Source organism: Ambystoma mexicanum, chromosome 12 (assembly GCF_040938575.1).
Source record: "Ambystoma mexicanum isolate Mex_15411 chromosome 12, UKY_AmexF1_1, whole genome shotgun sequence".
Taxonomy (NCBI): domain Eukaryota; kingdom Metazoa; phylum Chordata; class Amphibia; order Caudata; family Ambystomatidae; genus Ambystoma; species Ambystoma mexicanum.
In genome coordinates this window covers 33,060,389-33,084,700 of record NC_090936.1, presented here as the reverse complement: position 1 = coordinate 33,084,700, position 24,312 = coordinate 33,060,389, and the positions used below count along the sequence as shown (strand labels likewise).

The 24,312-nt window shown below is 47.1% G+C and overlaps 1 protein-coding gene across 6 annotated transcripts in view; it reads right to left on the bottom strand.

Moving 5' to 3' along the window:
- Nucleotides 1–3,571: 3,571 nt before the first annotated feature.
- The window catches only part of MLC1 (modulator of VRAC current 1), a 103,855-nt gene continuing 83,114 nt past the window's right edge, over nucleotides 3,572–24,312 (bottom strand). For all 6 annotated transcript variants that reach the window (XM_069627864.1, XM_069627865.1, XM_069627866.1 and 3 more), the window contains 3 exons: nucleotides 22,680–22,802; nucleotides 8,307–8,474; nucleotides 3,572–4,417 (listed from right to left, as the gene is read on the bottom strand). In XM_069627864.1, the coding sequence (XP_069483965.1) occupies nucleotides 4,343–4,417; nucleotides 8,307–8,474; nucleotides 22,680–22,802 (366 nt within the window). In that variant the 3' untranslated portion in view covers nucleotides 3,572–4,342. The remainder of the gene's footprint in view (nucleotides 4,418–8,306; nucleotides 8,475–22,679; nucleotides 22,803–24,312) is intronic.

Genomic DNA, 24,312 nt, shown 5'->3' with positions numbered 1-24,312 from the left:
TTTCAGGGGGCGGCAGATGTCAGAGGAGTGTTTGACAGCTGAGCAAGAGTTGAGAGTGGCGATATGGAGCAGGTTGCCAACCTTGAAAGACTTCCGGGGAAGGGTACAAATCAGAGGTATGTCCTGCAGAGGTGTAGAAGGAGCCTGGGGGCTGAGGGGGCAGAAGAGGAAGGAGGAGAGGGCAAGGTAGCCAAGGAGGAGGCAGAGGGGGTAGGCCAGATAGCCGAATTAGGGAGAAAGGGACATCAGGAGGAGAAAGGAAATTGATGAGGCGCCGGAAGCGTCTATCAAAGAGGAGACGGTTAGCCTGAGTGCCTTGGACCAAGACAGTGCCATTCAGGTAAACATTAATGATGACCTTAGAGGAGTGGAAGGGGACCCGGAGGGCCACCCATCGGGTGCCACCATTAATGTGAGAAGAAAAGAAAGGAGAGAGATCTCAGAGACCATATGAAGAGTCCCTAGGTCTGGCGAGGGAACGACATAGAGGATGCCGGTGAGCGTCTGTCTGGAGGAAGCACTGGTATAGGTGTCAGCGATAAGGAGGCCTGGGTTAGAGGCCAGGATATCCTTTTTGAACTTCTTCCTACCAGACTTAGTGAGGAGAGCAGGATTGTCGATAGAGAAGCAGTTAGAAAAGATAGGAGAGACAGAGAGCACCATAGAGTAGGTCAGGGAAGAGGAGAGATGAAGAGGGGTGGACGGGAAACGGGGGGGATACACTAGGGGAGGATACAAGGAGGGGTTCAATCAGACAAGACAGAAAGGGACAAGACAATAGTAGTCGATTGACTAAGTAGACAAGAACTCAGATGGAAGAGCAGGCAGAAAACAAGGCAGTCCGGTAAGCAAATCAGATTACCGGGGTATCAGGAACAGAGCAGTCATCAAAAAGAAAACCTAGAGGAGGGTGGAGCACAGCAGAAAACAGAACAACATACCAAAGAACAAAGCAGTTGACAACTGTAAACCTAGAAGAAGGGAGAATGCAGCAGATCACAAAGCAATACAATGCCATCTTTTGAAGTTGGACTATTTTACACCCTACATTGATTTTTTAGAGAGTAAAAATTGTACTGTATTTTTAGGAGGACAAAATAATAAAACAGGTCGCTTTATGTAATCCACGGGTGATCAATGGCTGGACAGTACCCAGCGACTGCATTTGAGCTAATTTACATACCCACAATGCAGTGCATATATGGCTCTGAACTGGAGCTGAACTTCGTGGTTTGGGTACTGGGTGGCACTGTGCTGTGTGGTGTGCCACTTGGCTAAAATGGACAATTCTGCTTTCACATTGCACGTGGAAGAGGTTTTCTCAGGCCCTTGAATCCCACCATAACTTTGCTGGCGAAGGCCCAGAATGCAAACAGTTGTTGGTTTAAATCCCAGGAGTGAGTCAAGGTTGCCCAGTTTGCAGCATTGATGGCAATTCGCCGTATTTCTGCTACAAATGTACGGGTTTTGGTATTGTGACAAGATAAGTGTCGCTATATATTTAGAACTCTGCAAAATCCCCAAAAAAGAAACCGAGAATTCTGCACAAGTGTGATAAGTTTTGGAGTAAACCTTTAAAATGATGTCTATGTGCATACAGCGAATGCAGAAATGTAGGCAGGAGCAACAGGCACCAACAAGGATGTGTGCAGGAGAAAGGCTTTGCAAGCAGTCAGCACTGATATTATTTTTATAATCGAAAGAGAAAAGGACACATTCAGTAAGCACGTTAAACGTTTGCTAGGTATGTGAAACAAAGTCATGCATGCATTGAGGTGTGATGAACAAATGACACTGGCCTAAGGAGCATACAATTATGATGTTCTGGCTGATAACATCAACATGGTTCCAACAGTTGCCCTTGTATGGGCAATGTATAATTAAACAGTTCCAAGCAGTCTACCCCAACAAATGAACATTGGAGGTTTTTGAAGTTGAAACGAGTTGTAGGAAGGCATTGCTTTTCAATGAATTGGCTCATGGCACACTTGATTAAGACGTTTTTGTTACAAAAGAAGCTGGTTTACAGATGCAATTAAGCCATTACCTTTCAGAAGATTGCTTAAAAATAACAACGCCAGCTCCATAACAGCACATGGTTTGAGGTTACTGCAAGACCGAGGAAGCTCAAAGGGATCCTAGGGAGTATTTAACGCCGGTAACGAGCAGGAAGTTGGTTGGAAATGGGAATAGAGTGTTCTAGTGGTCAATGGGTGGACCGCACCCATAGGCTGCGGACCCCTCATTCCATCTCCCTCATTTACCAATGGTTTTGGATCATAGGTGGCACCTGCAGCGCCACCTAATAACCATAAATAAAAAAAAGGTTACTGTCAAAAATAGTTCTTGCAGAGCTCACTTACACACCACTTTTTGCACGCGGAAGTGTGTGTCTTGTTATGCAGTGCAAAATCAGGCCATCAAAAATTGGCAAAGGTGGACAACCTTACATGCTTTGCAACGCTGCAATGTGCGTTATTTTGCATGACGCAGGCTTTGCGCTGTTGCAAAGCTACTATGAATCTGGCATAAAGTACACAACTAGTTGTAACAAGGGAATCATTTGAAGGTAATTATGTTTGTTTCAATGCCTCTTAATTTTAATGTTTTTTTACATATGTTGTGTGTTATCTTCTGTGAATTAGTTTTAGTTGCTTTTTGGTATTTTTCTTCCTTTTTAAGGGTCCTTCCTTTTTTAACTTGCATAGTAAATGTTTTCTTTTTAACCTTGGTAGTGTAAAAAGTTAATGCATATGCTATGGACATTCTCAAGGGTATCCGGCTTTTGGAGTGAAGTCTTACATAGATCAGACATTGTACTGGGAGTGTCACTCCCACGCTCTTCCTATTCCACGATCTTGTTATCGAACACAGAGAGAGGGGTTAAGGCCAGAGTGAGAACAGACTGGATTAATAAGGTTTTGGTAATGGCGGCTGAAAAAATACTAAAAGTATGGAAATCAAGAAAAAAGCCAAATGTAGATGAGTGGCTGTTAGGACATCTAACAGCCACTCATCTACATTTGGTTTTGTATTTGGCACCATGTAAAACTACGAGAAAGTAAAGTTAACAAAACAAGGACGAGAGGGGCATTCTTTTCGAATTTGGGGTTCTTTTAATGAATTATACAGCTGAAGCTCATTAGCCACATGTATTGTTTTCTGTATACAGTAGTTGGGGGATTATTGTAATCGTTATACGCGTTGTGTGTTGTTTTTTGTTGATGTTGTATTGTCTATTATAGTTAGATGTTTAAAATTTGATTGTGAAATAGAGGTTTGTAGTATTTGATTAAGGTCTTACTTTTATGAATTTCTAGACTGTAATATTTGATTAATTAGCTGATTTACGTATTTTGCAATCTGGGTGCAAATCCATGACGTTATGGATATGTTGATGTTACTGTTCTTTGTATGTTTCATTCTGAAATAATAAATAAAGTGATTAAAAAAAGTTTTTTTCAACTGCATGCACTCAAATAAAGAAAAAATAGAATAAAATAATAAAGTACACAAACTTGTACAGTTCCCCCCCCTTTAAGGTACAACAAAAATACAAAAACATTTTGCTCTGCAGCACATACTTTATTGAATTATGTTAGAATGTATACATATAATTATAGTAAATATAGGTTCTTAAGACAATGACGACACCATTCAGGGATGCCTATATGTTGGAGGTATAGTACTAACGCTGCATAGCTTGAAGAAAGTTTACAGTCCTGGCAAAGGTCAAATTTACATCTCCTATACTTAATCTGAAATGTCATGCACTTCCCCAGCCTGTCCCTTGGGCAGAACTGCAATACCACATCTTTGGTATTCCTACTTAGTCCAGACTTTGGGAAAGTGTCCTACCTTTGCCCTGGCTCACAGTGAACATTCACTGCCCAGGCTGTGACATTTCTACACGGATCTGGCTTAGGGGAAACTACTTTGCACTGACATGACCCAGGTTACACAATAGGGCAAGTGCTCTGGCACAACACACCAACACAGGATGAAATTCACTATGCCATGGGACACTACACTGTTCCACCCCAGGTCAAGAACCACAGCTGCAGAATAGGACAGCATGTTCACAGCCCTCAAAGGTACATCAACAAATCAAACTCAACATTTTATAACATTATATCGAAAATGTTTCGCTTGTTTTCGTTACTACAAGCTTGCACACAAAAAAAAAGTACACATAGCACATTTCACTCCAACATTTAGAAATGTCGGTTAGCTTGTAGTACACCCTGCCCGCATAGAGAACAGCGATAATGAAAGCAGTGGCAAACATCATTAAGATTTGGCTAGCAAACTACAGCCTTTGATTGTATAGGAACAGTCTGTGTTATTGTGCCATCTGCACCACAACAGCTTTCCACGCTTTTTCTTTGTCAAAATCCCTCATAGTGCCGTTGGATGCCTGTAGACAAATAGTTTTGAGAATGTTAGTTTGCATTGTTTTGGACTTAATGTAATTATTACATTTTAAAATTATACTTATACACACTAAACATTGCAACAATCCATAGGAATTCTGAAGAGATGTGTCTATCAGTTATACCCAACAAGGTCATACTTGTTACAATTATTATTAGATGTCATTTAAACGTTTACAATGCAGTGTTTTCTTTGAGTGTGTGTGCTAGTGGAAAGTCAGTGCAGTGCAACATTGCAAAATATTGATCAGATTTCTAAATTTTGGCTGATTTGTGGGACAGCCACCAATGGCAAACGTTTATGGCCAATACTGTTTTTTGTTGTTTTCTTTTTGCTTGATTCACAACTACTTTATTCAATGTACCATCATACAAACATATAAAAAAATACAAGCCAGTGATAACATCCTAACCATATGTCTTAGAAAACATTTGAAACAAGAGAGTATGGCCAATATGTGTTAATGCATGTCTAGAGGGCTTGCAGATAGACTGGACTGAGTGCTATACTTGAAGCTTTACTTGCTGACGCGTTTTCACAGAGAGAGAGATCAATGCGTTCCAAGGGTCTTATTTAGGACAACCTAAGGCTAAACGGTAGAGTGGACTGGGGTGACTGGGCGATTGTTCAACAGAAACACGAAAATCAAATTCTCTATTGGCCTGTCGTCCATCAGTCCTTCCCTTTCTCCCTTAGTGTCCGCCTTCCTGGTGGCCTGCAAGATTCAGTCACGCGTTTTGGAATTCTAAGTACCCATGTACTTCTTTCTTGTACACTCACTCTTTTCTGGTCAGGATTTTGTTTGTCTGCTTCTCATCCTCATTACTGTGGTGCAAGGCCAAATGCCACGCGCATAAAGCCTGCTAGCAGGGATTGGGGCATTAAAACTTCTCGGGCAGCTAGAAGTCTCCTCGACTCATCCTCCTCCACCATTAACCAGTTTCTCTACAACTCCGGTCCTGTCTCCGCCCTCTCTCTTTCCCTCACTGCACTCATCCTCTCAACCTTTGTCCTGGTTACCTCCCCTTTTCTCTGGCCCGACTGTTTTTCTCCTCCGCACACTACCTGTCTTGTGACTCCACCACTTGCCCTTTCGTCTCCTCCTCTCTTCTTCTTTCTTCTCCTCCATAATGCTTCTCTGCTCATCTATTTTCAATGCAACTTTTACCACCTCTCACTTCCTCCACTTTATTTCACTATCATTTTGTCTCCTTCTTTCTCCATGGTTCTGCTTTTCACCTGCTCTCCTCCCCTTTCTTGTAGGCTCCTCTCCCCTCGATCGTACCGTTCCTCATCTCTTTCGTTCCCCTTGCTTTCCCTGTCACCACCTCCTTTCCTCCTCTCTCTCGTCTTCTCCTTCTCTCCAACCCTAGGATTATCTCCCAGTGCTTCCTCTTCCCCTTTCCATCCTTCTTCTTCCTTCGCCACTGCTCTGATGCACCCTGCCCCAATCATTCAAACTCCAACTCCTGACTCCCACCCAATGCTTGACTCCCTGCCTCCTTTTATAGTCACCATAAAGGGCCGTTTGATCAGGCAATCGCATGATTTCAGTCAGATGCAGGTTTGATGAAAGTGATCCTCACGACTGATTGGCTCATCAAGTGACTACTATTTCGCCAGAAGTACTTCTTTTGTTTACACATTCTGGCACAGGCCCAATGCCTGAGCCTTTAATAAGGCCAGCTGGAATCTTAGATTCATTTTGTTGTGGTCCGCTGATTCATCTGCTCGTCTTTTGATTGCTGACATCCCCACACATTGTATAGATTAGTTGTGAGAGCAAGAATAGGTTTTGGACACAGACCGATTCTTCATTCTAACTCTTTGACTCAGACTTTCCTTAGTTTTATTTAGGTTGGGAAAATCTACCTTAGCATAGGACAAGTTGGGCTTTTTTCCATCCTGACATTTACGTTAATAAAATGATTTGTTTTGAATTCTGAAGCTGTTGTCTGTGTGCTTCTTCATGATGCCTTCACAATGCCTAGCACAATCTATAATGCAGTGGCCCAGTAGGACTATTACCTACTGTGTGTACGTTTATGTAGAGGATGGGCCGAGGAGCGTAAAATGTAGAGTAATCCACCAAGTTCAAGAAGTTTTATACGCCCACTCCGAATGGAACGAGGACATAAAAACACCCGAAGAAAACATCTACCACGAACACTGTACCAGGACAAAACGAGAGCGCAACTAGGATGTAGGAGAGTAAATCCGAAAACGGTTCCAATACCAGGAGGCTGAATTAAAGGGTCCAATCCTATAAGGAATTGATATGTTAATGCTGTCCTTCCCTTTAATCCAGAACCACATTTTGTGTTGATACCTTCTGTGGATTGCTGTCTACAATTATACCATGAACTGCTTTCTCAAAAACTTATATCAGTGTTGTCAGGCCTCTGGCAACGAGACTGTAGTTGATGGGTCTTACTCCATTGATGGGATCTTTGCTGTTGATAAGCCTGCCAATGAAAGAGCTGTAGTGGACGGGGCCACTGATGGGAAAGGAGACAGTCAACTGATTGCTTTGGAATGCCTAAGTAGAAGGTGCCTCACTCAATGATGAGAGAATAATCCTTATCCATAGAAAAGGGCTTGCTAGTCGATGGTACAGTCTTGTTCAGAAGACTGATGAGAGGTCAGGCCCAATTTTAACAGTCTTTTTATGACTCTTGGATTTTGAACATGTATGTGCAGAAGATGTCTGAGATTGAGGGCAGAGCTAGCGGGTCAGGGAGAGCTTGATAGTGGTATGTGCTTGGGTCAGATCCAAGCCTTCCCCCCATTTCTCCTCTGGAGATGTTTGCCCTGAGTGACTCTTCTCTTCTGATGAGTTTGCTTTTTTTTGGATCCCGTCCTTGTCCTGGATCGAGGGGCTGTTCTTGTAGATTCATCCACAGAAGAGGGAATCTTAACTTCATTGAGATATAGCAGGGGGTACCTGCATGTGTCAGCAGGTGTCTCAGAGGAGAAGAAGTTACAACTCTCACACTCTTAAGTGTCAGAAAGATGAAGGTAGCAAATGCAATCTTTATAAAGATTCTTGAGAAAAACGTTCTTCTTCCCCGCTTACTGTTTTTTATAAAGAGACATCTTCACGTTGAAAGGTCGCCCTGTCCTACCTTGAGATCCAGATGGAGTGGAGAGGTGTGAAGGCAGACCTCAGCTTTGTTTGCACAACAACTAAATTATACAATAAAGATATCAAATTAGCGGAGAGAAAAAGTAGCTTCTTGAGAGAGAACCTACCATGCACATGATCTGTGGTAAAGCATCTGCAGATGGCTTCCAGGAGCAGAGCCAAAGCCTCTCTCCCCAACTGGACAGGGCAAAGGCATTCAATGATGCCACGGAGTCCCCATCTAGCGAGAGGGGGGTCTTCAAAGCATGTGCATCTATTAGAGGTTCAATGGTGGGGCAGCTCTGGTAATGGACAGGTTCCAGGAAAAACCCACTGCCCATATAATGCCTATGCAAAAGCAAGACAATATTGTTGTGGCCAATGTTTGTTTGTAAACAGTTGCTAATACAATATGTGCCATTTGGTAGTGCCCAGTGTACTGGTACTCAGTTTCTCAGTCTCTGAAGATGAATGGTTCACTAGTCCCTGCCAAGACTCAAGGCCTTAGCCTGCTGCTCGACCAGATGTCACAGCCGCTTGCGCTTAACTCACAGAGCTACCTGGTCTTTCACTGACATTGGTCTCCGGAACCTTGAGAGGGTGCAAGCAATGTCTTAGATGTCTTGCGGTTCTGTGTGGCACAGGTATGTGAAATTGACAAAAACATGATTGAGAACAAAAATACATGAAACAGCTACTTATGCAAATTGATTTAAAGGCAACAATTACTGTTCTGTTAAACACTAACCTCCATGGTTCTATAATCCAGTTGGCTGATGTGTGACATGTCCCACGATGCGCTGTGTGCTTTCATGTGTGATTTGTAGCTTACACAGTGGATGACTGTTGCCAGGGTAAGGGAGGCCTGCGTCAGCAGCATCAGCATAAGCAGTAAAAGAAGAATGTCATAGGACTGCTAAAAAGAAAGAAGAGAAATAATGTTACGTAACCAGACGTTTGCTTCTTTGCTACACACTGTATGGGGTAAATGCCATTTTTTAGTTTTAGCTAATGGGTGTGTTTCTGCTAGCATGGGTGGGTGTGTGTGATTGTAAATGGCAGGTGTATGTATGCATGAACAGAAGAGTGGAAGCGAGTGTGTTGCTGTTTTGCAGGAGCGCATGTGTGCCTGTGCATGTGTGTATTGCCTGCGTGAGGGCATGTGTTGCATAACAGCATGAGGACACCACAGAGGACTGTGATACCTGTAGTTCAGCATGAGGCTTTACCTAGGTATGTGATGTGTCAATGTATGGACATATGAGGCCTTTCCTGGCCCTCCATCTTCACCTTCCCTCCTCTTCTCCACTGTGCCCTCCTCTGCCCCCTCAAGTGTCCCCCACGCTAGCCTTACAGAAACCGCCCACAGACAAAAGTTCAGCTGCCTTATTTTTTTATATTTTGTATTTGTTTATTATTTGTATCGCGCACCAAACCTTGAGGTAACTGGGCGCTTGAGAAACTTATGGGCAATGTACAAAGGTGTAGGCATAATTCAAACATTAAAGATAACGATGAAGGACCCTGGTTACAGGTGGGTCGGTGCTTGAGAAAGGAGGCATAGAGTCAAATACGAATATGAGGAACACAAGATGAGTAAATTCTTAAATACAGTTCTTAAATACACAATGGCACGTATGCAGGGTAGCGTTCTACTGAAGAAGAGACTTGCTGCTCAGCCAATTCTTTATATTGGCTTTGAAGGTGAGGAATTAGGGTTCCTGTCTGAAAAGGATGGGAATGGAATTCCAACATTTGGCAGCCTGTACTGGAAAGCTGGCTCCTCCAGCTGTTTTTAGCTTGTATCTAAGTACTATCGGATTATGTGAGTGGGCTGATCTGGTAGTACGAGTGGGAAGGTGTTTGCAAAACTTATCAGCCAGATATTTTGGGGCAGAATTGGTTAGGCATTTGTGCGTGATGGCTAGGGTGCGTAACGTGATTCTATCCCGGATGGGTAGCCAGTTGACATTCTGTCTGTGATGGGAGATGTGGCAGGCTCTAGGGAGGCTGAGTGCTGCTCTCAAAGAGTTATTCTGAAGTACCTGGAGTTTGCTTAGGTTTTGTTCAGAAGAGCCCAGGAAAAGGGTGTTACAGTAATCGAGTTTGGAGAGAGCCAGTGTTAGGCAGCTACTTGTTGACAGGTAGGCTTTACAACTGTAGATCAGTTTGTTGGTGTAGGCAGTGGAGGATACTAGGCAGTTTACCTGTTTTTTGAGGGAGAGAGTTGAATGAAGGTAGACCCCCAATGTTTTTATTTCTCTGGAAACCCTAATAGTGTTGCCATCAATGGCGAAGGAGGAGTAGTTGGAGTCGAGTTTGTTCAGGCGTGCCTGAGTTCCCACGATCATCAGCTCTGTCTTATCGTCATTGAGACACCAGACCATTGGTTGCCATCCAGGCCTGAATTTCGTGGTAGATAGTGTTTAAAAGTGTGGAATCATGGTCATCGCAGCCAGTGAGGGGGATGAGGACTTGGGTGTCATCTGCATAGTTGGTGTAGATGACACCCAAGTTATCCAGACGGTCAAAGAGTAGCTTTGTAAATATATTATACAGTGTGGGCGACACACAAGAGCCCTGAGGGACGCCACATAGGATTGGTGTAGGGTCAGCTGAAGCTGATGAGGAGGAGACTCTGGTAGTCATGTTAGATAAGAAATATTTTATCCAGTCAGAAGCATTAGTGGAGAAAGCTGCTGCTGTGATCAGATGTTTGGTCAGGATCTGATGGTCGACGAGGTCGAAGGCTGTGGAAAGGTCTAGGAGTAGGAGGATAGAGAGCTTACCCTTGTCCTTTGCCTCGTCCATTTGGATCTTTAGGTCTAGAAGGGCAGTCTCAGTTCCATGTCTGGGTCTGAAACCTGATTGTCTGAGACCAAGGAGTTTGTTATCCTCGAGGTGTTTCTGTATTTGCAGATAAGCCACCCGATCCAGATTTTTTAGAAGGAAAGGGACAGTGGTGATTGGTCTGTAGTTCATGGGAACATTTGGGTCGAGATTGTTTTTTTAGAAGGGGCATAACCCATGCTTCTTTGAGGTTGTTGGGAACTTGATTGGTGGCGAAGGAGGAGTTTATTAGTGCAGCGATGAAGGGGGCAAGGTTTTTGGCACCTTCTTTGATTAGTGTAGCTGGACAAATGTCACCTTGGCAGTGAGAGGGTTTCAGGCTTTTAATAATGTCCTCTACTTCCTTCGGGGTGACTTGAGAGAAGCTGAAGGGGATGCATGTGAGTGAGGATTTCTTAGGGTCCATGGGATGCTGGGCATTACAAGTGAGGCTTGCCTTCTTGGCCTTGATCTTATTTTGGAGCAGAGTGATTTTATCAGCAAGTGCTTGCTGAATTTTGCTGCACCACTCTGCATCTTTGATGCAGTCTTGTGAAGGTGGTGCAGGGGATTCAAGCTCTTTTAGGATACTGAAGAGTTCCTTTGTACTGGAGTTTGCATACTGGATTCTGGAGTTGTAGTTATCTTTTTTTCGCTGAGAGGATAGTCTCTTTGTAGATAGCAGAAGCTGACGAGAATGCTGTTTTATTATTGGGGGACAGGGATTTGCGGCAGGTGGATTCGGCTACTTTTCTTATGTTTCTGAGACTTTTTAGTTCTGGGGTGAACCATTTGTTAAGGTGAGCCTGGGGTTTGGCTTTTCTGAGTTTGAGAGGGGCTACAATATCCAGAGCAGATTTGAGAGTATTGTTGTATAAGTCGACCAAATTAGATGGGTCACGGGTGCTGAAATTGTTCTTGTTGAGGATGTCGCTAATGAGAGGCTGGATCCTGTCTATGGTTATGTTGCGACAGTTCCTGGAAAGCGAAGGAGGTGCTAAAGAGGTTTTGGTGGGGGAAGGGCCTGGGATGGAGAATAAGATGAGATGGTGATCTGACCAGGGTACAGGTTCATTTTGGGTAATGGATATGGAACAATTTAGATCTGCGATCTAGTCTAGCGTTTTACCTTTGGAATGGGTGGGTGCGGAGATTCTATGTAAGAAACCCAAGTTGGAGATGGTATTGTCCACTGCTAGGGTGTGCGGATCATTGGAGACTAGGAGGCCAAGGTTCATGTCTCCTAGGAGGATAGTTTGAGATCTTAATTTAGTATGCGTGGAGAGGAGGTTCAGGATATCCTCCTCAAAGGAGAGAGGTGGGCCGGGAGGCCGGTAGATAAGGTGTAAGATTATGGTTTGGGTGGGTGAGAGGGTTAGTTTCACCGAAAGAAGTTCTGCAGATGGGAAGCTAGCAGATGGGGTGGCTCTGAGGCCTAGCTGGGTTTTGGCAATGAAGGCTAATCCTCCACCTCTGCCGACAGTTATATCTGCCTTGATGATAGTATAGTCTTCAGGTAGGGCAAGGGAGAGTGCGGGTCCGGCTGCCTGGCGTAGCCAGGTTTCTGTGACTGCCAAGAAGTCTAGGCTATTTGCAACGATTAGGTCGGCGATCTCTGCGGCATGGGTTACCAGGGATCGAGCGTTGATAAGGGCTGTTTTAATAATGGGTGGTTGTGGCGCAGTGCTGGGGGATATCGACGTCAAGGTAGAGGGGGTGGGGGTTATATTGTGCAGTGTGGGGTTGCAGTGTTGGGATTTGTAATGCGATTTTTTGAGCAGTACATTGTCATTGTGTTTGAGGCATCGGGATCTTGTCTTTGGTTCCTGACGTGGACTGAGAGAGGGATGAGTGGTGTATGGGGTGTGGCAAAGCGGTGTAGCCATTTGAGTGGGCTCAGTGATTCACTCGAGGCAGTGTTTGCAGACATGCTGGTTGGTATAAGAAGAGAAGTAGGAAGCAGAGGTGATGGGGGGCGGTATGGGGTGGCTGGGTGTATTAAGGGAAGTAGTGAGGCTAGGGCCAGGGTGGCTCTGTGGAATGAGGACATGGTGAGTTGTCTGTAGAGAGGATAGAGTGCGTTAGGGAGATGATCCAGGCAGACATGTACTGGTTCGACGTGAGCTAGAGTGTACACAGAGGGCAGGTTCAGAATTTACCCAGAGGCTAACAAAAGGCACACAGTAGGTGGGTTCGAGATTAGCTAGGGTGCACACAGTGGGCAGGTTCAACATTAGCTAGGATGCACACACTAGGCAGAATCAAAATTTAGCTAAGGTGCACAGATTCAACATTAGCTAAGATGCACACAGTAGGCAGGTTCAGCATTAGCTAGGATACATACAATAGTCAGATTCACAATTTAGCTAAGATGCACAGATTCATCATTAGCTAAGATGCACCCAGTAGGCAGGTTCAGCATTAGCTAAGATACATACAATAGTCAGATTCACAATTTAGCTAAGGTGCACAGATTCATCATTAGCTAAGATGCACACAGTAGGCAGGTTCAGCATTAGCTAGGATACATACAATGGGCAGATTCACAATTTAGCTAAGTTGCACAGATTCATCATTAGCTAAGATGCACACAGTAGGCAGGTTCAGCATTAGCTAGGATACATACAATAGTCAGATTCACAATTTAGCTAAGATGCACAGATTCATCATTAGCTAAGATGCACACAGTAGGCAGGTTCAGCATTAGCTAGGATACATACAATAGTCAGATTCACAATTTAGCTAAGATGCACAGATTCATCATTAGCTAAGATGCACACAGTAGGCAGGTTCAGCATTAGCTAGGATACATACAATGGGCAGATTCAAAAATAGCCCAGAGGCTAAAATGCACACAGTAGGCAGGTTCAACATTAGCTAGGTACACACAATAGGCAGGTTTAAAATAGTCCAGAGGCTAAGAAGCAAACGGTGGGCAGATTCAACATTAACTAGGGTGCACACAATAGGCAGGTTCAAAATAGCCCAGAGGCTAAAATGCGCACAGTAGGCAGATTCAACATTAACTAGGGTGCACACAATAGGCAGGTTCAAAATAGCCCAGAGGCTAAAATGCACACAGTAGGCAGATTCAACATTAACTAGGGTGCACACAATAGGCAGGTTCAAAATAGCCCAGAGGCTAAAATGCACACAGTAGGCAGATTCAGCATTAGCACAATAGCTACAATGAACAAAGTAGGCAGATCCAACATTAGCTAGGGTGCAGATTCAACAATAGCTGGGTGTACACAGTAGCTAAAATGCACACAGTAGGCAGATTCAACATTAACTAGGGTGCACACAATAGGCAGATTCAAAAATAGCCCAGTGGCTAAAATGCACACAGTGGGCAGATTCAACATTAGCTAGGGTGCACACAGTTAGGATGCACACCGTAGTCAGAATTAGCTGGGATACACATAGTGGACAGGTTTGAGATTAGTTATAGTGGGTACAGGGCTATGATTTAGCTTATGCATCGATATTTACCTGAATGTTGAATACCTGAAAACCTGAGTATGTTCAAATAATGGCATTATGGACTGGCATAGCCTTTTCAAATATTAGTGGTTATTTGCTAAAATAATTGAAAGCCAATAGTTCAGCTGCCTTATACAGAGTATGTACAAATAATGGCATTATGGACTGGCGTAGGCTTTTCAAATATTAGGGGTTATTTGCTCAATAAAATTGAAAGCCAATATCGCCAGACTCTACTTGATGTATAGTCATCCCTTTTTAAGCATGCCTAGGCCCTAGGGAGAGCTTTAGCTCATATCCAGAGCTCACAAAAATGCATATTATAGAAGGTCTCTGGTGCTACTCCGCTGCCCTGTAAAAGAAAATAACTGTATTCTGGTGAAAGCTCTGTTATAGCAGTGGCTTTTTTCTTGGGGTGAGCTTAGAGTTCAAGAATTAATGTGAATTGCACTTTTAAACTGCATTACACTGTGTTTGTCTTTGCTTCTCGTTATGTTGCAATTTGTTTACAAACATAGTATTACTGATAGACATCGGAAAAAGACACTGGCCCTTATTACGACCCTTGCGGAAAGCGACTGACCGGACCGCCACAGCGTAAATAGCGTTTCCGCCATTGCACGAAGGAGCAAAGTGCGGCCCATTCCGACCCATCGAGCACGAGCACCACGGCATGGCGGAAGTGCAAAGTCCGCGATGGCGGAAATGACCCCAAAACGGCCCACACCGCCGCCGTACGGCGCCCCAGGTGCAATACCGCCACCCCTCTTAGCGGTCACCGCAGTGTGCGCCTACCGGAAAGTACGGTGGCCGGAAATATACGGAAACGGAAGTTAAAACACGGGGCCGGAACGGGAAACATCCCGGCGTACACCTATAAATACACTAAAACCACACAACCACTAAAAACACTACCCTGAGACACACCCCACCCCGTCAACCACCCTAGCGAAACCAAGAAAAATGGGAAAAGTAGCGAAGAAAGCGTGCGACCGCAAGCGGCAGGTCCACTTCTCCCGTGAGGAACTCACCGTGCTAACAGAGACCCTCCAGGAGAATGCTGCCGTCGTCTTCTCCACGCAAATGACCAGGACGGCACTTGCAAACAAGAAGGCCATATGGGCTCTGGTGGCACAGCGGGTAAGTGCGGTGGGGACCGCACCCCGCACCCCACAGCAATGCCGCAAACGATGGGACGACCTGCGGATACGCGTCCGCAGCATACTCTCTGCCAACCGCAACATTGCCACAGCCACCGGGGGAGGTCCTGAATCACCCATCAAGTTGACCCCCTGGGAAGAAATCTGTGCCTCCACCATCGGAATGGAGAGCATAGAGGGAGTCGGAGGGATGGAGAAAGGAGTGCAGACATCCGAAGATTCAGGTAGGTGGGCCAGATATAACAATCCACACAGTCCATCCATGTGAAGTACCATGCGTCCACATAGTGCAACAGAAACACATGTCCAGGAGAACGTCCACACACATCGGCCTGATAGCGCACGTTAAAAACCACAATAAATAAATAAATAATTAAAAACCCCTAAAACACGCACTACACGTGCAGCAGGCACCCCCTAACTGCAGGCTGCCAAACAACTGCACCCTCACTCCACACACAAATCAAAGCACCTCCAAGGCCCCGACCCAAATCACCCTCAGGTACCACCCCAATGCATGTGATACAATGCCATTCCAATTCCCACAGATCCATCAATAACACTCGCCCTCCTTTACTCCACCACAGGGTCCGATCCAAACGACGAGCTACAGGACACCCCTACCAGCACACCTGCAAAGAGGGCCAAGACCAACGGCCAGAGACCCTCCACCTCAGCTGCACGCATCAAGACACGGCAGCAGCACAAATCAGGTGGCAGCACAGAGGAGGGAACATCAACAGGCACCCCAGCAGCCAGCATGCCCACAACACCACCACCACAGGTCCCCCCAATGGATGCCACAGAAGGCACTGCCTCTGGTGGCAGCAGCACCATAGGTGACACCCCATTGATGGCAGCATGCTCGGACACAGAAAACGGGGATGCCGAAGTCAGATCCATCCATGACCTGTCCCAATCCCCCTGTCTGTCCCATCCCGTACAACATGAGGATACCACGCAGGGGCACCCACAAGGCGACGACTGGCCATCCCCCCCAAGCCCTGTGGCAAGGCAACATGAGGACAACAGCCCCTCTGCGACACCCCCGCAAATGGCCATGGCCCAGCAGAGGCAACAGTCCCTCGACCAGTTGATCGAACAACAGCAGCAACTGGCCACACTCCTCAAGGACCATGCCGATGAATGTGGGGGCACCAAGGCAGACATAGAAACATCAACTGAGACACTTAGGGCAGAAATGGAGAGAGGCACAGAGACGCTAAGGTCACAAATTGAGAGAAGCACCGAGAGCCTGAGGGGGGAACTGCATGCGACGTCCAAAGACGTATGTGCCGAACTTGCCGCAGTGCGCCGTGTGCTCACTGAGCTCTCGCAAACCCTTAGGGACATGCATGGACGTGAGCAGGCAGACACATCATCCGTTGCAAGTTCCGTCCAGGGCAGCCCCCAACGTAGATCTGGGAGGACCCGGCGCTCCACAGGCAGGGGTGCCCCTGATACCCGCAGAGGGGGCATGCAATAGCGACAGCCCACTGACAATGAGCATCTTTGGACACTGGTGTTCGGGGGGGAGGTAGGAGGGTGGAGGGGGTGTGTTGGGCTCACTTGGGTGGCGGGTCGATAGGGTGTTCAACATGATATCACATATGCCATAAACATTGCACGATCAACCAATGAGATGTGTGGACATTGATCTTTGTGTACTAGGCCATCATAGGCGTACAGTCCATATTGTGCATGTCCCAGACACACACAGTGCCACGTGTCCCGTGTCCATGTATCAGCCACCAGGCATGAGTGCTAGAAGCATACATCAATGAGATGCTGACGAATGTCACGGCCCTCCGGTGCCTCGCAGACTCCTTGAGGTGCTGCCACATCCCCACCCTCATCATGACCATCATCCGGTGCTTGCAGTTCTGCGTCAGGGGGCATGGGCACATTTCTACGTACGCACATGTTGTGGAGCATGACACATGCCATCACCATCTTTGCAACCTTCTCATGGCGGTACAGGAGTGCCCCGCCAGACCTGCTGAGGCAGCGGAAACGAGTCTTCAGTAGGCCGAATGCCTGTTCTATGACTACACGGGTACGTGAGTGGGCATGGTTGTAGTCCTCCTCATGCTGGTCCCGTGGGTTCCGGACTGGTGTGAGGAGCCATCTCTTCAGTGGATATCCAGCATCACCTGTATGTGGACGAGAAACGTAGGATGTGGAATGCCATTGATACGTACGCACACCCCCCCCCTTCCTGCCAGTACATTGCCAAATCACATACCCCACATCATCATGCATGCAATGAGACTCACCGAGTAGCCAGGATCTGTTCCCTGCGTGTCGCTCCATGTAGCGTGGTATGGTAGAGTTCCTCAAGACCATGGAATCATGGGTTGATCCAGGGAATCGGGCACAACAATGCGTAATGATCCTGTTGGAGTCACACACCATTTGTACATTCAGGGAATGAAATTGTTTTCGGTTGCGGTACTGGGCCTCCATGGCATGTGGGACGACCAATTCAACATGGGTGCAGTCGATGGCACCAATGCAACCCGGTATGCCGGCAAGTGCATGGAATCCCACTTTTGTGTTGGTAATTTCCTGCTCCGAGCGTGGTAGAGAGATGTAGTCGTCTGCGTGCTGCAGGAGGGCATCGAGCACTTGGAATAGTGTCCGTGAGAACAGTGGCTGAGAAATGCCATGCAACTGTCCGACTGTGTGCTGGTAGGTGCCTGTGGCCAGGAAGTGGAGTACAGACACCACCTTCAGTAGGGGTGGGATGGCGGTTGGGCTATCTATCATGCTGACTAGGTCAGCCTGTGTCATGTCCACAATGGCGGCTATGGTGTCCCGGTCCAAACGGTAGAGGGTGTGGATCTGCTCATCAGTGAGGTTGAACGGATGTGCTCGGAGGCGTGGGATTGCGGGCTGCCTGCGTGGTGGTAGTGGCTGTGCTGCTGGGCCTTGCTGGCCCTGCCTTGGCCTCCTCCTCCTCCTGCGTCTCCTCCGTGCGGCTGGTTGTAGTTGTTGTTCGTCTTCTTCTTGGAGTCGGAGCACTTGCAGTGCTATCAGGTCCCCCAGGGCCAACATCGCGAGTCCTGCCGGTAGCATTTCGGTGTGGTTGTGGGAGGAGACTGGGTGTGCAATTTATGTGTTTCCAGGCTGTATGGCCTCCACCTGTGGTGATTGATTCCACCTGTGCAAACTGCTCTCCCCTTTGGCCGAGCATGTCCCGCGCACAACGCTGCAAATCGGGTAATTGTATCTTGCTATTGCATTCATGTATTTGTACCCGATGGCCGTGTAAGATTGGTTGATATGTTCATTCTGCTGTGGTCCCATTGTTTCCCATACTGTCTGTGCAGTCGCGAACGGACTTGTGAAGGGTCAGTGGAACGTAGTACTCGAGTAACGGTGGGCCCTCATGCATCACTGTACCGAGTTGCAACGACGGGCGTGGCTTCCCATTTGTGGGTGAAGGCAGTTGCCATTTTCACACACAGCCGCACTCGATGGAATAATTAGTGATTTCAAACGGCCACAGATGCCTTCTCGACGTGATGTTGCAAATGAGGAATTCGAAGGGCGGCGCTTTCGGTTTCCAGCTAGCGGCGAGGAGATGCCCACAGGTCTGACTGCAAATATAACGTTCTATTGTTCTATGTCCTTGAGACAGGGCCCATGGCGAGGGGGCAATGATTGATATGAATAGTTTGGGATGCGCAATAGCTACGTGGGCGATGAGGCCGGCCATTCCCAAATACATGTTACTTCACAACACTGGATTTACGGGCTGGGGCACTGTGGATTTAGCAGGCTGCATAACGCACAGACTCAATGGATGTTTCTAATGTCATGTGAGTAATTATTCAGGCGTTTTGATCCCGTGATGAGGGAATGATGAATGGATGCATGGGCAGGTGATTTGATGCAGAGTTTGCCTTGTACAGGGCTTCTTGGGATCTATCCGCCTCCCCTACGCTATGTGATGCAGGGCTGCCATAGTGGGACCATCGTCTATCTGGCCTTGTTGAGCCCTCCCTGTCTCGACGCGCACTCAGCCACTTGTGTCCATGCACGTTAACATTCCCATCTGATGGATTCTGTTATGGCAGACGCATGCACAGGTACACTCGTTCGTGATGGTGTTTACACCTAGGTATAGATGGTTATGAGTCGCAAGTGGCTTTGGGGGGGTGATGATCCTTTGGAGTGGGCTAGCATGCATATGGCTGTGGATTTCGTGTGCTCATTGAAGTGAGTTGTTCGAATGTAGTTCTGATGGCCATTCTGTTCTTGTTCTTTTCTTTTGGTTGACAGGTATCTCCTCCCCTTTTGCCACTGCCATCTGTATGCCACTCCTGCAGATGGATTTTACTCCCGACACCTGCTGCTTCGTGTTAATCGGTGGAGCAGCATTACGATCTTATGGGACGATCGCCAGTGGCCCACATGCCCTTACGCAGTACTGGTGGCTCGGAGCAACATTTCGGCCTTTCAGCTGGACTAGTGCCTCCACATTGGGACGGCCCTGCGGTTGTGTGCGCTTCCATGTTGCCTTTTCGTACGTGAATGTGGCTCTGTGTACCATGATGGAACAGGGCGTCACACAAGTAGTGGCTGGTCATTTCTTGCGGATGCAGCCCACAATGGTGAAATGTGTTTTGGAGTTCGTGGCCTGATGGCTGTATGGGCTTGGTGATTTTGTTGTGCATTAAATTTCTAATCTGATTTGGCCCGTGTAGCGTTTTTCGTTGCAAGTGATGTGGCATGTGCCTATTTGTGGGGCGATGTATTGTGAGGAGATCTGCATTGGGTTCCTGCTTCGGGGTTTAGTTGCGTGGTACTGTACTGGGCGCGTTTGCCTACTGAGCCCGTGAGGTCAGGGATGGGGGCTGCCAATATGACAGTTTGAATGTTGTCATGCTCAGGGGCGGGGGATTGGGTTTTGTGTAACAGATGGCGGTCAGCCAGGTGGACTGGTGGAATGATGTGATTTTCGGAATGTTGCTGGGCACAGGTGCCTGTGTTTGCGTGCGTTTCTTGGTGGGGGACTGTGGTCATGTCCATTGGGATGGCTTCTGTATTCGTGCCATCTGTGCCCTGCAGCTCCCATTGGCACCTCTTGTGTTGCTTTTGTTCGTTGGCATGCATGGGTGCTTTGTGCATTTCAATGGTTGCATTGTGACTTCTTTGCACCTACAGGGAGTTGTACTTTGTGGGCAGGGAGCGGTGTACAGGCACTCAGTGGGGCCGTTTACGGTTGATTCGGGATGCCGTACTTCTCGCCATGGCGGAATGGTCCATTCCGCCATGCCTGATGGCGTTAGGTACATGTCCGCTAGGGTCGGAATTGGCGTACCGTTGCACCATGGTGGTGTTTGCGGTTTGGCATGGCGCGCGCGCGCGTGCTTAGTGCAGTTAGCGTTGGCGTTCACTACGGTGTCGCTAATGGCTTCGTACTTTGCGGTGACGGGTCATAGTCGCACCGAGCGCTATTCGATGGCGGTATTGCATTTCCGCCATCGTTTTCCCCTTTCCGCAAGGGTCGTAATGAGGGCCACTGTGCCTTATTACAAGGTTGTCGGTACCGTTGTTTCCAGACCCACAAACTACGAGTTCTGCAAGCGGTGCGGTGCCTTTCCGCCCGCCAGGTCTGACCTGGCGGGCGGAAAGGCTCCCGCTCGCAGACCTTGACGGATGCACCGGCACTGTTGCAACAGTACCAGTGCATCCGTCCGCCCCATTCCCATTGGGTCCAATGTGACTCGAATGGGAATGGGGATTTTCTCTTTCCTGGCGCCTGACCGTAGGGACCGCCGGGGCCGTAATGCCCCAGTAAGTCCCCATTACCGGGCACCGGAAAAAAAATGACATACGGCGGCAGCAGTGCTGTTTTTACTGGCACGGCTACCTCCAGACTCATAATGAGGCCCACTGTTCCATTGCACACAACATTTTTTTTTACTATGCCTAATTGTATCCTCCTACTTGCAGAACGTAGCTTAAACGTGTTCAGGACCTTTGCAAGGGATTGCCTGGCATGTAGGAAGTAATAGTGACTTCTTAACGTCTTTTGATATGCGATCTCACCAACTAAAAACACACTGGCAGCCCTAGCAAAGAGGTCATTATTGGCTCTGCTGAATATGGGTAAAGGAAGAGGGAAACAGTAGGCCTCATTACAAGTTTGGCGGTAGCCTTGCCGGTAAAACCGGCAGGCAGCCGCCAAACTTGCAATTTTTTGTGGCGCCCGCAAATGGGCAATTACCGGGTCATTACGGCCCTGCCGGAGCCGGTAATTGCCCATTCGCAGGCTCCGGAATGGAATGCGCACCATTCCCATTTGAGCCCAATAAGGCTCAATGGGAATGGGGACATCAGATGCACCGAGAATGGTGCCAGCGCATCCGACATGCTCTGCTTGCGGGTGCCGGTACGGCCGCCAAGTCAGACCTGGCGGCCGTAATGGCGCCCGTAAGCAGAACTTGTAGTTTACCGGTCCGGGAACTACGGTACCGGCAAGCTTACTGGTACCGTAGTTCCTGGACAGTCAAACTTGTACTGAGGCCCAGTGATAGTAAAAGTCCAACTTCATCATTGCCAAACCAACAAATGCTGTTGCTCACCTTTTATTTATCACTACATTTTCGTAGTCGAGCAATTGCCGGCATCTTGCAGTAGTACTTGTACATGGTGTAGTCCACTTATGGTAGGACTTTATTAGGTATACAGAGCCCCAACTTCTAGTATAAGTCTGGACTACTCAAGGTTTTGCTAGTGTGGCAGAGCAGCCAGGCTTATTTTAGGAGGGAGATGTGAGTTGTAGCTAAGTACATACAAGACACATTTATACACTTGTAGTAATGTCATAATAGGCATTTCTTTTATATATACACAATGGGGGTCATTACGAGTGTGGGGGTCCGGAATATGGGTGCCAGTCGCACTGTACCGGCACACATTTCCGGACCACAGCACTACAACCAAGCAGGTGGGGGCCGTCGCGCCCGGCAGGTCAGACATGCAGGGTGCAATGTCAGCCGCACACAGGGTTTTCACAAAAGCACCGGCACCGTTAGCAACGGTGCCAGTGCTTCCATCTCCCCACTCCCATGGAGTCCTATGGGGCTCAATGGGAATGGGCATTAACATTTGCCGGCGCCTGACCTCCTGATCCGCCGGGACTTGTATTGTCCCGGTGGCACCGGGAAGTCAGGCGCCAGTAAAGTGTTGCGAGTATGGCGGCAACCTGCCGAAAGCACCGGCAGGGTTACCGCCGGACTCGTAATGAGGCCCCAAGCACAGATAAATCTGTAGATAAGCTAAGTACTATTTTATCCAATAAACACAATAGAAAACCAATTCAATGCTTCAGGTGAGTAAACCACAATGTAAAGACTTATTGACGGAAGGGAGAGCATCTTTCACGTTACGGAAACTGAAGCTGCTGCAATGGAAGAGACTCGTTTTCACTCTCCACACACCACTGCTTTAGACTCTTGTCTGGAAGCAAGACGACGCAGAGTAACACAGGTTCGATTCCCGGGTCCGCACTTAGAAACCTCTGTGTGCGCGTTGTAAGTAACCAATTACAATTGCATGGAAAAATATTTGCCATTGCCTTCAGAATCCCATACATGCTAATATAACACATTCGCACCATATTACGAAGTACTTACTTTGACGTCGGGTGCAAAACTTTCAAAAATGTCAACCATTCGCAGGATGCTGAAGGATAAGTATCCAGAGGCTGTGAACAATAATGGAGAAGTGATACTGCTTATAACAATCAGTCCCTCAACCTACAAGAAACAACATAGTCCATGAGTTGCATAGAAAGGGCTGCTTACAATCACATTCTGTTACAGCAACTTCCTTCCTAAATGCTTGTGGATTCCCTGCCTTATCTTAATCTACTTTTGCAACAGAGCAATCTATCTCTGTTGCTTTCTGACCAACACACGTCACAAAAGGCGAGTCAAAATATATGCAGTGTGTGGCCCAGGCAAATTATCCTCGTGGAAAAAAGGCAGAGTACAAGTAAATATTGTTGGCACAAACTTGTTTCGATAGTAGACATTCTAGCTTTTATGCTCACAAGACCTAGTAGGACCGCCTCTATCTTTCATTGTTATGTTTGACTTTCATTCCCATGTTCCCTCCCTGTTGCCCTCTGGGCGCTTTGAAACACAATTTACTTGATGTGTAAATGCCTCACAAATGCACCATGGACAAATAAATATAATAGGTAATTGCAGCTCCATGAAATACAGCGCCCTTAAGGGCGGTGATACATTTTCAAGAGCTTAAGCTTAAAATCCACTGCTGAATGTTTCTTTGGGAAAATGAGGGAAGTCGACAATGCCAAAAGAGAAGGAGACGCATGCTTGAGTGAGGTCACCACATCTTTGATTTGTATTAAGCATGATTAATAAAGACGAACTGCAGGCTGGTCAAAGAGTAAAGGAAGGCTAGGTGATAGCCTAGGGAGCCACCTCCAAGGGATGTCGAATTCCATCAGCAGACAGAAAAGGGTGTGTGAGCGAGTGACAATGTCACTTCCCCCAGGGAGGCAAAATCATTCCATCAGGCTTGATCAACATCCTGCAGGCAGCAAGGTCTGCAAAGAGCATGATCACCACGCCGTAGAAGTAACTGCTTGCCCCGAAACCTGAACAAACGGATACATACATTTCTTCCTGCGGGAGGTGGGGTGCGTGAGTGTGGCAGCAGATGACCATTCACGGCACAGAATGTGAGGAAGGGTGCCAAACTCTAGACAAGCATTCAATCACTTGCATAAATTCTTCCCTGCTGGAGATATGGTGTGGAGGGATCCTTTATTCAGGCTCTCTTGGGGTACTGAGCGCTTAGAGGCTTTTGGATGGACATTAGATGCACTACTAAGGATTTAGTGTGGTACACAATTCTCCCGGAACAGGGTTCACATTCCAGGGGGGGGGGCGTCACGAGCAACATATGACATGGAATCCAGTGTGTGAATGCATCTGGCTCTGAGCAGCCCTCTCACCACAAAATGCTGTGTACCTGGACTCTGGAGCTGGAAATAGGCCTGGAAAAGGTCTTCTGCTTTAACCAGAACATTGGGCACTGTTGCTATGGAAAGACTGATTTTTCTTTTGCCTGACTTGTCTGCTTAAGCCACTTTGAAGTGGTCCCCTTTCTTGACCCATGCAGTGAAGGATGGCATTCCTTTCTTTTGCGCCACTAAACGTTGTGCCCTAGACCTCTATGATGTGGAACACATTATGACTGAAGCCCAGTATGTCCAGGTAACCCTGTCATTTGTGT